Source organism: Pogoniulus pusillus, chromosome 15, assembly GCF_015220805.1.
Source record: "Pogoniulus pusillus isolate bPogPus1 chromosome 15, bPogPus1.pri, whole genome shotgun sequence".
NCBI lineage: Eukaryota > Metazoa > Chordata > Aves > Piciformes > Lybiidae > Pogoniulus > Pogoniulus pusillus.
This window is the reverse complement of record NC_087278.1, coordinates 13,338,300-13,354,670: the sequence shown is the minus strand read 5'-3', so window position 1 is coordinate 13,354,670 and position 16,371 is coordinate 13,338,300. Positions and strand designations below refer to the sequence as shown.

Sequence of the window (16,371 nt, the reverse complement as noted above, 5' to 3'; positions counted from 1 at the left end):
TGCAACCATCACTCCAGTCTCCCTTTCCGACCATAAGCACACAAACCTGATGGTCGTTTATTCATGTACGTAACAAATCCTTCATAATCTAAATTCAGTTAATTATACAACACATTGCATCTCAGATTATTGCATATTGCACAATGCAGTGTGTGGATGCATTTAAGTGGTTTTGGTATCAGCTATCAGGACGTGTTAATTTGAACTTCCCTGAGGGGTCAGGAATAAACCAGTTTTCCCAGAGGTCAGTGTGAACACTGGGATAGTCCCAAGGTTTGTATCTCCCATTCCAATGGAGTAATTTAGCTTCTTGAAGAAAATGCTCTGAGTAACGGGTATCAGGACTCCAACCTGCATGGGCAGATTATAAAAAAGAATATTGTATTTTTAATCAATGCTTTAATAATGGAGAAGACTACAGAGTGAGGGAAATTCATCTGTATTTTCTAAGACAGCAGTATGCTTTCACCTTTTAACAGACAACTAGTTGTATGACAGTAGCTTTTATCAGCTTCATGCCTCTAATGCTGCATCAGCAAAAAACCTCAGCAAGTTTCTTTTCTGAACATTTTTACCATCTTGGCAGAGCTGGACTTGAAAAAAAAACCAACCCACAAACACCTTCTACTATTGATTTTACTATCACAGCTAAGCCATTATCTTTTTCCAAGGATAATACACCATTCTCAGGTGAAAGCTAACTGCATCCTCCAGAACGACAGAGAAAACACTGCCAGAGATCTCTTCTTCCACTCCTCTAATGAAAGTGTCTGATTTTTCAAAGTCTGACTATATTCAGATCTTTCAGGTGTTGTTTCCATACTTTATGACAAAGTAGGTTAGTTAGCTGGTTTATCACATGTTGCTTTGTCCTGGGCATATGGTTTGTTTTTTCTTTCTTTGTTAATATAATTTTATTACTGTTAGAGTTTGGGGGTCAGTATTGGGTTTGAGTGAGTTTTGTTGTTTGGGGGGGAAGGAGTGGGTTTGGGTGGTTTTTTTTGTTTGTTTGTTTTTGTGGGTTTTTTTTGGTTGGTTTCTTCTTTGTTTTTTCACGAGAACAACTATTAAATTTGCTTAACATGTTGAAGTATTTGCATAATGGAACCTGTGAGGAACCAGCACATTCTGCCCTGCCCTCAACAGCACAGGACTAGGTGTTGGGCAGAAGCAGGGCTTATATCCCATGGACCTGAGGTAAAGTAATGCAGGGTCTTATGCTGGAATCTTAACAAACTTCTCACTTCATTTAGTTCCACTGCAAATGGTGAGAAAAACTTACCAAGATGCCTTATGTGCCACATAGGATTAATAGCAGAATACTTTCCATGAAATACTATCAGCATTGGAGAGGTTGCCACACCTCCCCCAAGTGTGCTGCTGTAGAGGTTTTCTCTGCAAATGGAAGAGAAAAAAAAAAAGTTCCAAAATCTCAAAGAATCATTAGTAGCAAAGGCATTCTAACAAAATTCAAGGTTATTTTAAACAGGCTAGTTTTCAGCATGCTCCTTCCTTATGTTGTTAATTGCTTGTTTGTGCAGTGCCTGTTCCTGTTGTGTGAATTGTTGCTACCAAGCAAAATCAGAGTCAAACCCAACATTATGCCAGCTACTTCTACACACTGCCCAGTCTACAAGGCTGACAAAGTTCACAGTAGAAAAGAAGTTACTAACATAAGGAATCAAATGTGGTTCAGCCTGGTTTCTTAAGAAAATGTACCTTTCTGTGGGTTTCATTCCCCCATTCTTTCCCATTTTCCCAGCTTTTGAACCCGTAAATTAACTTCAAATCAGATTTTGCTGAAGTCTAGTTGGCATAAAGTAACATCTAAAGGATGTTGATTTCCTATGATTTTTGTGGTGAAATCAAGGCCAGATAAAGCCGTACCACCTTGAGGAGAGGCATTAGGAGTTAACAGCCAGATGTTTGGCCACAGTGCACGTGAGGCCTGGCTGGCCAGTCAGGAATCTCCAAAGCCACCCTCAGCTCTGGGACACTGTGCCACTCACCAGCCCAAGAAGGAAGGAACTTGGGAAGTACTGAGAAATACTTGAAAACCACAGAAGAGAAAAATCATAACCTCACCTCAAAACTGGATTCCAACTGCTAAGCAATCTATTTCACTGTCATTTCAAATTCCAGCTAGAAGGACCATGAACATGATCTTAACAACTTTACAGATAAAATTTGCAGTAATAGGGAGGGATTTTTTTCAAACTTTTAAAAAGCACAATAGCTTGTCGGGAATCTGTTACACAAGCAGAGTAAGAGAAAGGCATTTGGCTTCATATGTTTATCATTTGTATCTCTCCTCCCTTTGTTTCTGAAAGTAATAAGCAATGGACACAGTCCAAGAGTACAAGCTATTCAGTTTAGCCCTACTAAATTTAAATTTAACCCTTTGCAGAGAAAGAAAATGTCAAGTTTGCAAATGTAGGCTAACAGTGAGCTATCAAAAATGAACAGTGGTTGCTTCAGTGTCATGACTTATAGTCAATGCCAAAAAGGCATCTTTCATGACAATCATCTCTGGAAAATGAAATGTTTGCTCTTGGCATTTAAGAGATATGGTGTCCAGTTACAGCTTGGCTGATGTTACAATAGGAGAGACCCCACACAAACAAGGAAATATTCCTCCTTCAAGCCAGCCTCAGGAAGGGAAGATTACAAGCAGCTTGCTCTGCAGTGGGGTTGGTCACTCAGAACAAGATCCACATGTTCTCAGTGTCCCTCAGGATTAAGTCTGGTTTGTAAATAAACACAACACTAAAATTGCAGGTGGCCATTTCATGGTACACAACTGGTCAGATTTAAGCAGATAGAAATCCTGGAACAAGAGTTACTTTGCTTGACAAGATCTCAAGGAATGGCTGCTTGGAGTTAAAAAAACAAAGAGCTTTCACAAAGAAAATAAAACTGCAAACAGTACTGACATGCAAGGCTAGATTTTTTACACATACTCCACATTTCTTTGCATCCACTTTTCCAACTGCTTTGTAATCCGTTGATGTTTCCATTCAGTCATGTTAGCAACAATTACTCCAGGATTAAAGGAGCAGGTGCTGGGGCTGATGCCAAGATCTCTAATTGCTTGCTTTCTGTAGTCCAGGAACCCCATGTATGTGTTCTAAGAAATAAAGAGTATGTTTATCCTCTATGAATCTCTGTAAAGACAGGTGTAAACGCATTCCTCTGCCACTCACAGGGAGACTAAATACTTGCTCCCAAAGCTAAGTTTCTAGATGATGGTTACTTGTCTTGATGTCCATATGACACAAGGCTTAAAGGCAGGATACTTGAAGCTACTGAATTACTTTTTTTCCCCACTGTATTGTCCCATGTTCTTCCCTCACCCATAAGTTTGTGCTTCTGTAGCTTGGTCTAAATGATACAGCATCATGCCTCAGCTAGCCTTTAAACTTGTTTTCCAAAGTTTCTTTCCTAATTTGTGTAATGCAGATATATATTCTGTCTTCATTAAAGGTTCTGTAAGTGCTCATAATCTACTGAGAGCAAAATACCAAAGACAATTTAGTAGAATCCAATGAACAATAGAGATTTAAATTATATGGGAAACAACTCTGCATAGCATTACAGAATTACTAAGAAAAGTCATTCTTAATTGTCTGTAAAAGTATTACAAACATATATCTATATCCATCTATCTACATATCATTATATACACACACACATGTAACTTTCACTCTGGGGAAAATGCATAAAATCATCATTTTTCATTTGTGGGTAAACACAATCCCTATTAGAATTCCAAAATAGCATCTTACCTGCATCCCGACACTTCTAACAATTTCATGAGTAGAAGGCAGATCACAATCATCTGAGAAAGCTGCAGCATGTCCAGGAGCCAACTTAGTATCATACAGTTCCTGGATATCACCTGATTACAGAAAGGTCAAAAGCATAAGAACCACTCTGTGTCACTGCTATAGAGATGACAGGATCACTTCTGCTCTCATGTATGTTCCTTACAATCATACCAACTTCAGGGGATATCCCAGGCATTAATGAAGGCTACGTTTTGTAATATGGCTCCATTTTTTAATTTGAGCCCTGCACCTAGATGCCTAAAGTCTATCTTTAGATACTATCATGAGTATTCAATACATTCATATCCTGGTTTCAAAATGTTCAAAATCAGCAGAACACCAATTACACTGTAAAGAGGTCTGGTTGCAAAGTTCTTCGTTCATAGAAGAATTTTTCTGAGCCTCTTCAAGTCCCACGAAAGTGCCACTTCAATTCCCTGCACAGACCAGGTTTTCCACACTGTTACTGTGTTTATTCCTCCTAATAAAATATCTAAATTCTCAGCACTGGCCAGCTGAAATGTGCCTGCCACACCTGATCACCCCTGATGGCTTCACAGACCACTCATCTCCTTCCTGGCAGAAGGAAATAATGTAACAAGTCTCACTCACTCATCACCTGACTAAGCACAGACCCATGATGTGCCAGAACGGTTTCAGAGAAGGTGGGATGCACAACGCTGCCACAGCAATTGAATGAGTCTGCATTCAAACCTCTTACACCTACCACCTCTGCTGCTGGGCACAGCTCAGTCACAGGTAAGATGAATTATACTGGAAGGCCACGTATGGCCCAGCAGCCTGAGGTGAGCTCATTAAAAAACTGAAAACATTCCTCATACTGCAAACACTGGAATTACTATTTCTGAAATAAGCAGATATTATGAGTCTGAACTCATCAGCTTGTTGGAAAACTTGTTTTAGGAGTCATGTCCCACGAAGAAACAGAATCTGAATTAATGGGGCACTTAACTGTTAAAGATCAACAGGCCTTGCTAAGTATGTTCTGCTGAGTCCAAATAGCTTCCACTTTTCAAGAGAAAAGCAGGAAAACCAAACAAACAAAATAGCAAACGAGCAAAACACAAAACCCCCCACACGCTGGTATCTGGTCTGACACCCCACGTTCCGAATAGTTCATTCTCACTGCTTTGCAGTAAGCAAGGACAAACAAACAGTCCCGAAGTTAAAGCTCAAAACCGCCATTCTCTTTATCCCGTCACAAGGCTCACTCACTCCCATTGCAGAGACACCTGACAGCAGTCTCACATTACAGCTGACACGTGTGAAGCGGCTGCCAGAACAGGCTCCCTTCCTCCCTTCCACATGCCCATTTCTGTTCCACTCTTCTGGGCCTTAGGATAAGCAGGATAAGGTGGCTGAAGCAAAAGGGTGGGGAGGTGGAATATATATATATACATATATACACACACGTTTTTGGTTTGGTTTTTTTTTTTGTTCTGATGGTTTTCTGACAGATCAGCCAGCTGCACCAGCTTACTCTGCAGCTGCACAACTGTAGACAGGACACAAGAAACAGGAGCAGCCTGGGGACAGGAGGAGCCACTTCCAAGAGAAGCAGAGGACTGTGAGCTGTAACTTGAAACTGCACCTTTATCCTGCAGCTCTAGAAACACTATTTGATGACATAAACTAACACCCCTAGTGAAAGAGAAAGCCCTACCTCCCTTCTTCTAGCCACACTAGAGGAGTCAGGCTGCAAGTAATCACATTTCTGAGGAATGTCTGTGCAGGTGTAAGGAGGGACGCAGGGGGAGTGGTGGGGTCAGTTTAAAGTGCTTACAAAATTGGAGTGAAAATGAAGAGCTTAAGACCCCTTCAAGGAGTTAGAACAAAACCAAGAAGTGATGATATCCACTGGAAACAAACGTTGAAAAACTGTGATGCAAAGTGTAATTTAAATGAGGCAGGCAGCATAGATTACTCATTTTTGGAGCACCTAACAGTGGTCCCCTAAAGTGCAAATGTTCTGAAATCTGCCACTAAAGAGACAAAACCATAAAAAGGTGCAGAGCAGCAGTGGGAAGTAAAACTACACTTCTGCCATGTCTGTATTCACGGATCTTAATGTTCTTACAGCAAGACCGATTTAGGCCAAGAAGTTTATTATAGTTGCATTTGGTCCTTTCCAAAGGAAATTTAACAAGGATAAATGAAATTATTTTGTTGTCCCCGGGTACTGTGTCTAGCTAGGACTGAGTTACCTTTCATCAGAGCAGCTCTTATGATGCTGTAGTTTAGATTTTGCCCTAAACAGTATTGTTAGCACATTGATGTTCTAGCTTATCCTGAACAGCGGTTGCACAGCATCAAGAAGACCTCAGTTTCTTACTCTCTCCCCTACAGTGAATGGATTGGTGTACAATAGCTGGAGAGGACCTAACCAGGCAGACAATTCAGAAATAACCAAAGGGAGATTTCATGCCATATAACATCATTCCCAGCAAAAAAAGGGAAAAAAGGGGGTCATGGGGACTGCTGGACACCAGCCTACCCACTGGAGGTGGTGAGAGATCACCTTCACATCACTTCTTCCACTTACCCTTCACTTATTAAACTATTATTTGTTCATTTGTTTTATCTTGATCCTCAAGGGTTTGGGTTGTTTTTTTTTTTTTCCTTCCTTTCCTCTTCCCCTATCCCATGAGGAGTGGGGATGGAGGGAAGCAAGCGAGCAGCTATGGGGTTCTTCACTGTCCACCAGGTTTAAACCACACCACCATGATTTAAAAATGTTATGAAATAACATGAAAGCAATATGATAAAACAAGGGATGACAACAAAACAGAGAAAAGAACAGAGAAAAAAAACTACTGAGAAACAGCAGATTAAAAAAAAAAGTAAACTTGGAATTCTTTGTATGGAAAAAATATTCAGGATTTCAGCTTTTTTAAATGCTCCTATTTTCTAGGAACTCTGAAATCTTTGAGCATGATTCTGCAAACTGCTATGGATTCTGAGATGAAGATGCTCAATATCACATCTTCAGTGTTTGGAATTTTAACCCTCTTAATTGAGTAAAATCCTCTTGCTCTCAAGAGCAGCAATTCTGAATAAGGAACCGGTAGCATCTGTGGACATTCAAATACTAGCAGGAAATGCATAGCATGCTCTCAATAAATACTGTGGCATCTAAACAAAATCCATGCTATCTTTCAGCAACCAACCAGATTCCGTTGAAATGAAACTAATACATACAGTTTTGATCAAAAATCAATTATTCAAAGCATATATGGAGAGAAGTTCTTGTTCAAACTTTCCTTTAAACAAATGAGCAGATTATTTGTAGTTTTTCCCTAAGGGCAACATTCCAAGCATCTGCCTCAGTTTCCACTATATCTCATATTTCCAAATAACTGTAAAAGCTGCAATGAATTCTATTTTAATTCTGCTAGAATCTGCTTTTCAGGTGACAACTTACCTTGAACAATGATATCATCATCCAAATATATTACTTTCTCATGTTTCTGGATAAGCAAAGGAAGATAAAATCGAACGAAGTTCAGCTATCAAACAAAAAAATATAAAGACTAAATGGTGAAGCTGTTTAATTTAGCAGTCTCAGGCATGTTTCTACTAACAAGTAGTTTTAATCTTCCTCTTCATTGAGCACTGGCTAACGATCATTTGTTTCCCAGACCCCAGCTTTAGAGCATCTTTACTAACAAGTTGAATTCTTCATTCCTGTTTTATTTACTATGGCCCTGACCAGGCTGCTCCAAACAGTTGCTTCTTCAAAGAATCATTTAAGCTGGAAAGGGCCTTTTGGAATCTTCTACAATCTCTCTTCTCAAGCACAATGAACCCAAGCAGATTGTAGAGGACACGCACAATTGGAATTTCAGTATCTCCACAGATGAAGATTTAATTCATGCTCATCACCTCTTGTCCCTCCCCTCAGGTGTTTGTAAACATCAACAGGCTCCTCCTGAGCCTTTCTCCAGGTCAGACAGCCTCAGCTCACTCAGCCTGTCTTCATATTTAATCACCTTTGCAGCCCTGTATCAGACTCCTCAGGAAGCCTGTATTTCTCTTGTACTGGGAAGCTCAGAACTAGACACAGTGCTCTACATTCAGCCTTACCAGTACTAAGTAAGGATCACCATCCTGGACCTGCTGGCAATGCGCTTCTTCATGAAATTTCACAGAATACAACATACAAAACACTTCCAAATGAAATAGTGACATCATTACACTCTATAGGAATGATCTGACTGGTGCTATGGACATAGGCCAACAACAAAGAACACAGCAGAAGAAAAATGGACTAAGAACATCACAGGATGTTAGGGGTTGGAAAGGACCCAAAGAGATCATCAAGTCCAACCCCTCTGCCAGAGCAGGACCACACAATCTAGCTCAGGTCACAGAGGAATGCATCCAGACAGGCCCTGAAAGTCTCCAGAGGAGGAGACTCCACAATCTCTCTGGGGAGCCCATTCCAGCATTCCATGACCCTTATAGTAAACTCCTTTGTGTTGAGATGGAACTTTCTGTGCTGCAGCATATGTCCATTGCTCCTTGTCCTAGGAGCCATGGATATATGTAAAAAAACCACAAGATCAACCACATTGACTTAGACCATTTTAGCCAGTATCCATCCTCAAAATAGTCCTAAGCAGATACTCAGTTAAAGAAAGGAGCAACCATACAAAAATGTTGCTCCAAGTATTCTACTAGCTTTCACTCATTTTTACCTTATTTCCGGAACAATATGTGATCTCTCCAAATAAAATCTTCAATTTTCACTGAATCCCTATAAATTTTTAGGTTCACAAGATCTTCAGTGAGAAACTCTAGAGGTTTAGTACTCATTCCACAAAAAATGTGCAACATTTCTTGTTTGTTCTGGATGTGACTCCTACTAATTTAATCTAATGGCTATCAAATCCTGCCTTGGAGGAGACAAATGAACAACCACCGTCCCTTCTAGTCCTCCATGACACTCAGTTCTGCAGACCTCTACTATTTTCATATTAAAAATCACATTTCCAGGCTGAACAGTTTTAACCCACTGATTCCTTCCATATATTAGAAATATGGAAAGATCAGAGAAGGGCAGCAAGAATAAACATTCTGAACAGATGTGAGCATTTTCTGGCGGTGCTCTATCTTTTTAAGATAAAAAGATGAAAACTACATGTTATTTAGGATGAAGGGGAAATCTGGATTTTATTTTGGCATAACTATGTTCATTGTTTTGATCCCTACTCCTTTGCTAATAACTTCTAACATCTGATTTACCTTTTCTGATGGCCAGTAATATTAGTCATCAGCCTCTGAATTGACAACCCTGGACATGAACAGAATACAGCCAACTCGGCATCACAGAGGCACAAAGACTGCTGTTAGGTCTTCCCTCTAATAAATCCTGAATGTATTCTCAGAGAGAGGATACATCCAATTTACCAAGTTTATGCCACCAAACAATGAGGTCACAGCAAGACAGCTAAGTTGCAAGTACCTTGCTATAATGCACTTTCCCTTCTGAGTTAGAGTGTACTTGATGTGGCTTTTCTGGCTTACACCCCCCTGTATAATGAAACAGCGATCTCTGACATTTTAAAGCCTGTAATAAGCATTAGAAACCCTGAGAACTTGTCATGTGGTGGTCCTCTACTCACAGGCTGCAGTAGCTCAGGACGTGATGCATCTTGTCTGATTTTTCCTTTTAGTACCATAGGATTGAATTCCACAACCTTAAATTTTATTTCTTTCAGTTTAGAATTTTCAATCCATTTCCTGTGATAAAACAGAAGTGATAAAAGACATATTGAGTGTGTGGTTAAGTACTTCCAATACTAAATGCACAGGTTCATGAGAGCGTAAAGAGACCTTAAAAGTTCATTCAGTCTGTTCTGTCCCAAGACAGACTTGCTTAAATCTAAAGCTCTTGTACACTTTTTAAAAACAAGTTAAACAAAATAGCAACCAAAAGGGGAAAAAAAACCCACACCAACAGAAGCAAATACACCACAGCAGTGCCAAAATCCGAGATTCCACATATTGCCCAACCAACCAATATTTCACTATTGCTAGCATTAAATTTCTAGGCTTTCTTGCTGTAGTTAAAGGTTACTTTTTCTTATCCCATCTACTGTACTTTTAAAGCAGAGGTTAGTTTTCTTCCCCCTTTTACAGTTTTACATCCCTCAAGATGACCACCACATCACCACCCACCTATGTTTTCTTTAGACTACATAGATTTTTTTTTTCCATTATTTTGTCAGATTTCTTGACGCCATTGCTTATTTTCTTCTCTGACCTCTCTTCTAAATCCTTCCTGAAGGCACCTAAACACCACATCTTTTTCTGATGTATTAATAATGTCTACAAGATTAGGAAAAGCTTCCTCACATCTATGGTCACTTATGTCACCTGCTTTTTTTTTTTTTCCCATCAATGTGGGCAGTTACTCAGTTATAGTTTTTTGCCATTTTCCAAATGAATGCTACCAAACTCTTGCTTCACCCTAAGCCAATACAATCACCTATACTGCCCTGTCATTACTTCTGAATTTCATCACATTTTAGTTTGGTTTCCCAACTTATCATGATAAGTTTGTTTTCAGCTCTTGACCTCAATATGTCTGCAATTCCTTTTCCATTTTCTGATCATTGCAGATTCATAAAGAACATTCTCCACTCTGATATCTCAGTTAGTGAAGAGCTAGATGGGAAAAACTCCCTGTGGAAGGCTATGCATCACACCTTTTCACTTTGACACACATAGTGGCCTCATGGGATACAGAAGCGCAATAGCCAGAAGTGGGAAATTCTAAGAAATCTACTTTAATTTTGATTCACATCTTCCTCCTATTTCAGACAATGTCTGCAAAATGTAACAGCCAAACATGCTTTCACTACAAGCTTTTTTCAGCCTACATCCACAAACTTTAACACACCCTGAAATTAGCTTTAAATAGAAAGTTTTTCTGTGCCGAAACTTAAGACATGGTGCCAGGTGAGAGGCAACTATGGTGCCACAAAGTAAGATTATGAGAATCAAGCATGTATATACTTACCCACCTACAGACTCTATCTCACCTATAGAAGAGAGGTACAGGTATGGGCATGGTCTGGCTATATCACACCCCTTTACACCAGTCAGTGCCATGCACAGGACAAAGTGGTCCCTCTTCCTACATACAGGGTATCTTGGATATTGTTACCAATAGCCCTACTTAAATAAAAGGGAGAAATATTTCCATGAAATGTCCTCCAAAGTCTAAGTCCATGCTAAGGAGATCAACCACCTGGTCCTAAGCACATCATGAAACAAAACAAGGCTGGTACATACCGAATGTGTGGGATTGTAGTCTTCAGCCCAACTATGTAGAACAAAACATTAGCCTCTGTGTTGCTGTAGATGCTACTGATTGCTGCTACAGTTGCACCCATTCTGCCTGCAGCAGCGCAGACTACGACTGGGATTTCTTCTTCTGTTTCCTCGGGACTCTCCAAATCGACTACAAGAAATAAAACTATTCATTACCATAGAAATTAGGAATCTTTTTTTCTAACAGACCTAGGTCACAGGAATGAGTATGTAGTTCCATAAGCAGTGGAGTCATATCACAATCACCCTATTTCCTCACCACATTCCACACACCCGCAAATGGCAAGCATGAGCTGTGGCTAACCCAGAACTACATGCAGGCTGACGGAACTGTTGGATGCCTCCAAACAGAACGTATGGGACAGAATCCTATGTCAGCCATTCTCTGCAGGCCATTCAGTTTTAAGTCAGCCAGGGCAGATGACCCAAGTTGGCTCGTAAGTGTATCACGTTACCATAAATATCACACTTATTATAAAGGCAGAAGTTTGTAGAAGATGGAGGGGAGGGAGAGGTTTCTGCTCAGGCTCCTCCTGAGGGCTGCCTTCACATTTGTTGCTTTTATTGTTACTACCACACATCTGCTGGGCTGAATATAACTTTGTATTCTTTATACAACAGAAACAGAAAAGACACAAAAGTATAAGTAATTTACCTGTTTCATTCTTCAGGGCAGATGGCATTTGGTGCACTTTGTTATAGAGAATGGCACACACAGTTAAGACAAGAAGTAACAGCAAGATCTGGTTAACTGAACAAATGGGAGAATTTGATAACAATTAGTATAACAGCAAAGAGCACAAAGTTTTGAACTATTTCAATCAAACTGGAAAGAACTGACCATACAAATAAACTGAAATTGGTAAACATACATCACCAAACTTGCATCAATTTAAACCAGCTGAGGTAAGTGCCCATCAGAGTAATTCTAAGTAACTGAAGGCACACACCAGTTCATTTTTGGTCACTGAGTCTGTCAGTTGATGAGAAGCCCAAATTTTGTTGGGCCACCCCTCACCTGGGAGTATGAACAGCATTAATGTGCTGAGTTCTGTAAAAATGCCAGGTTCACTGCTCTAGGCACAACCCATGTGAAACCAGCAGCCACCTACCTGCACTTACTGTGAAATTCCAGACCTCTCAGTCTCATGCAGTAAGTATTTTAAATTAATGGGATTTATGGCCATACTTAGGTAAAGTAAAGTAGAATCACAGAATGGACCAGGTTGGAAGAGACCTCCAAGATCATCCAGGCCAACCTGTCACTCAGCCCTATCCAGTCAACTAGACCATGGCACTAAGTGCCTCATCCAGGCTTTTCTTGAAGATCTCAAGGGACGGTACCTCCACCACCTCCCTGGGCAGCCAATTCCAACGGAAAATCAATCTCTCTGTGAAGAACTTCCTCCTAACATCCAGCCTATACCTACCCCAGCACAACTTGAGACTGTGTACCCTTGTTCTATTGCTGGTTGCCTGGGAGAAGAGGCCAACCCCTACCTGGCTACAATGTATTTGAATACTTAGAGTTAAGCATAATTTAGTAGAGCTAGAACTATAAATTCACAAGCAACTGTAACAACAACTTGATGATAAATTGCATTTCATTCTTCAAAAATCTCTTACTTTTCTTTAAAAGACCCATGTGTCCTTTTGGATGAGAACTGTGGCCTGTGGTAAAATAAAAAATACAAAAATAATTTAAAGAACAATAAAGAGAAAATGCATTAATACAATCAGTGAATACTAGTTAGTTATTTCAGAGATAAGGTTTAGCACCATAAAATTTTACTGCTGGCCTGGTAAAGTAAAACTAACTCTATTTAAGCAAATAACTTTTGTTTGATCAAGTAACTAATGTTCTGAACTAGAAAAGAACAGCATTTTAATGAATTCCATCCAATTGCCTACATCAGTAATAGGTAAGATTTTTTTAAAAAGATATTTAAAGTCATGTGCAAAGAATTATTAAAGCATGTACTGATTCAATTTGTAAATACATTTACATTTCTGATTAAATCTAAAACATAGTAACAATCACAAATACAGACGTTTTGCTGAAGTATGTCTCCAAGCACATGGGACTTTTATTCTGGACTGGTGTCTTTCAGACTCTCAGAGAATTTCATTAGTGGAAATATTTTCAAGCAGCAGTATCCTTCTGCTTACAGAAAGGGGGGAGATGGTGCAGTGTGGCTTGCATTTAAGCACATTATTGTGACACTGAAGAGAATACGGCAGACTTACCTATATTGGTACTTCTAAACCAGAATCAAGAGCGACCGTGACTTTAAGAGGACAGAATTTAATCCCCAAACCACACAATTATGGCAAATAAACATGAACTTGACTTCTGGGCCCAAGATTACTGTTTATGACTCCAAAAACCCAACAGTTAAAAACAGCATCAGAAGTTGGAGCAGGGAGAGGGAAAACTTAACTATGTGCTCTAACCTTTATGCTATGATAGCTGCATGCAGTACAGTAACACATTCATCCTGTTTCCATCCATACAGATACACACACAGCAGCATTGATAAGGATATGGGATGGTTTCTGTGCACATATAACAATTAAGTTTACTTCAGCTCCTTGAGAAGACAGATGGAACAGCAAGAATTCTTGAAACCTGAGTCACAAAAAGGACTGCCTCTCATTGGTTAATACTCATGTTCAGGCAGCATCCTAAATTAGTCTCTGACTACGAGTTAAATGACAACAAATATATATATATATAAAACCTAAGAGGTGGCTTTGTTTACAAACCATTTACATTCATGTGTATTTAGGTCCCAATGGATGACTAAGTTGTAGCAGGAGATGGGTATTTCTGAAAGCCCTTTCACATCTGCAGTACTTATCTACATTCCAGCAGCCCACTCCCTTCATACGGCATTAATTTACACAGAGAGGAAATGAAGCTTATCGGTCAAAAACTCCTCTGCTGAGAGAGCCCTCCTCTCACACAGTACACACAACTATTGTTTCCTTACCTATTAAAAGGTTTACTTGTTTAGGTAAGCAGAGAGAGAACAGACCTTCCACTCTTAGAGTAACTTTCTAACTTCACTTAAGCTAACAACAAATCTCTTCCACTGGGGTGACTATTATCTTTCAATTAAGATTTGTCTTTATAGTCGTGAACAATACTGATGATCACTACAAGAGGAAGGCTGAATAGCCATAGCTTCAACCATGTTTTAAACTTTAAATTCCAAACTCAGACAGGCTCTCATGCAAGTTTGAATTCTAAAACTACAGCACTCCTAAGCCACAGAAACTCCGATTCATTACCCATTGATTTTCAAGAAAAGAGAGGAATATTTGTTGCCCTGCAAATATTTACTCATTTTTTTCCTAACTGTAGACATTAGGTTCCTGGAACCTGACAGTCCCTAACCCAGTTGCCAAATCCTGTAACAAAATAAGGGGCTGCAGAAGGGAAAGCTCAGAAACGGTGACATTACTGCTCAGATATTTCCTGCTTAATTAGTCTTTTTACCTCTTCAAAGCAGCACAGTATTCGGGACTCCTCTCTCCTGAAGAGCTGTAGAGCTATTTACTCAGATCCTAGATAGCCCACAGCTGTAAGTACTCTTGCCAAAGCTTCCTTGACCATCATCCTCCTTTGAAGTCTCTTGCACAAGGACCTTGCAGGGCACAGTAATGGTTTTAAGATTTAATTCCTTTTGCAAACTCTTCGAAGTTTACTTTGGAGTTGTGCTGGTTTTCTGCTGCTGCTCAGGAATAGCACAGAGTCCAGACGCCGCACTGGAGGAATGAGAGCCCATAAACCACTTCCAGATGTGCAGAATGATGATGCAGCTCCAGAGGCAAACTTGCCTCAGAGCTTCAGCTAGCAGACTGCAAACAAATCCCATAAGACAAAAAGTCTGAAGGGGGTGGAGGCAAGAGAAGGAAACAAGCCCTTCCAGAAGTTACTTCAACAGTTCACTTGTAAATTAGGTTTCTAGTCGTTATTTATGGTAAATGTGAACAGGTAAGTAGTGTGCAAGAGCCAAATAACAACGTGTCAATGTCAACCTAAGAGACAAGATTTTTTCCAATGTCTGTTTGCAGAGTCTTTGCCAGTCAAATAAATGCAAAGGGAAACTCACAAAATTCAACTCTGAGCATACATTTTGACTTGCATCATCTCATTTCTGAATCTTCGAGTAGTTCAGATAATCTGAATCCACAGGTAATGTTTAGATTCAAAGGACTCTTAAATCAAGGCAAGCAGTACAAGTTGATAACCTGTCTCCTAAGCTCCCACAGTACTTCTTTTACTCAAATTCTATCACTCCCTTCTTGTGACACAGTTTTGTCACTAGACTTGCACAAGTACTGAAAGGAATCATCATCATCATCATCACCACCATCTTAAATTCTAAACCATTTTTTCATATTTTTAGCATAAAGCAGCACAAAGCTTAAGAGGAGTATTCAAGTCAAGGCTTTAAAAATCTGAAGTCTCTGAAATGAAGATTGTTGTTCCATTTGCAAGAACTAAAAGCATGCACTTTGGACTCTCTATATGGTCTCAAATATGCCAAAACTGTATGATCTGATTTTGTACAGAAATCCATCTTCTGCAGATCTACTCAAAGGGAAAAATAAATGAAGAGCTACACACATAGTTGCATGCTTCATGTAAATGCCCCCAACTATTACTTTTCTATATTAACCTCATCAAATCCACCTCGGGTTGCTGTTGGGTTTTTTGTTAATCATGTCCCTTCCATTCCTATGTGTGTAAGGGACACCCATCTGTATGAGCCTGCAGCACTGGGACCATCGGCTTGGCAGCAGCCCCTGCATTACTGGCAAGGCAGAAGCACCTTTCTCTGGATTTCTCTCAGCCTCGTGTGTTTATATTCTCACGTAACAGCTCCTTCACACAGGAAAGAGAGTTGCTTCTGCTCTGCAGAACGAGATCTTCGGATTTACTCAGATCATCTGCTCAGTGTAGAATTGAAACCTTGCTTTCTAATCTTAACCTTCAAAGAGGAACTAATTTTTTTTCTCTCCCAGACGCTCGCAACATACCTCCCGTACCATCAGCAAGCTTCAAAAACGACAGAATCCAGCTACACATTTCTGAGGGTTTGAACACATAGCTAAGAACCTCAGGCTCTACATGCCCGGCGATCCGGCCGCCTCAGCAGCCCAGGCCAGGGACTGA

At 39.9% G+C, this 16,371-nt stretch overlaps 1 protein-coding gene across 1 annotated transcript; it reads right to left on the bottom strand.

Annotated features, from left to right (window-relative positions):
• Nucleotides 1–140: 140 nt before the first annotated feature.
• On the bottom strand, nucleotides 141–15,889 carry GLT8D2 (glycosyltransferase 8 domain containing 2). Its single transcript, XM_064155440.1, has 10 exons — nucleotides 14,689–15,889; nucleotides 12,813–12,857; nucleotides 11,842–11,937; nucleotides 11,148–11,316; nucleotides 9,473–9,590; nucleotides 7,270–7,354; nucleotides 3,786–3,898; nucleotides 2,961–3,127; nucleotides 1,283–1,395; nucleotides 141–351 (listed from the first exon to the last, which is right to left on the bottom strand). Exons 2-10 carry the CDS (start codon nucleotides 12,829–12,831, stop codon nucleotides 179–181), a joined length of 1,053 nt encoding a protein of 350 aa, XP_064011510.1. The 5' UTR covers nucleotides 12,832–12,857; nucleotides 14,689–15,889; the 3' UTR covers nucleotides 141–178.
• Nucleotides 15,890–16,371: the final 482 nt, after the last annotated feature.

Bases quoted from the DNA above. Each gene is read 5' to 3' on its own strand.
- GLT8D2 (XM_064155440.1), bottom strand. The intron at 11,317-11,841 runs GTAAATTACTTA...TATTTCTTGTAG, and splicing joins TGCCCTGAAGAATGAAACAG to TCGATTTGGAGAGTCCCGAG. The intron at 3,899-7,269 runs GTAAGTTGTCAC...TTCTGTAATCAG, and splicing joins TGATGATATCATTGTTCAAG to GTGATATCCAGGAACTGTAT.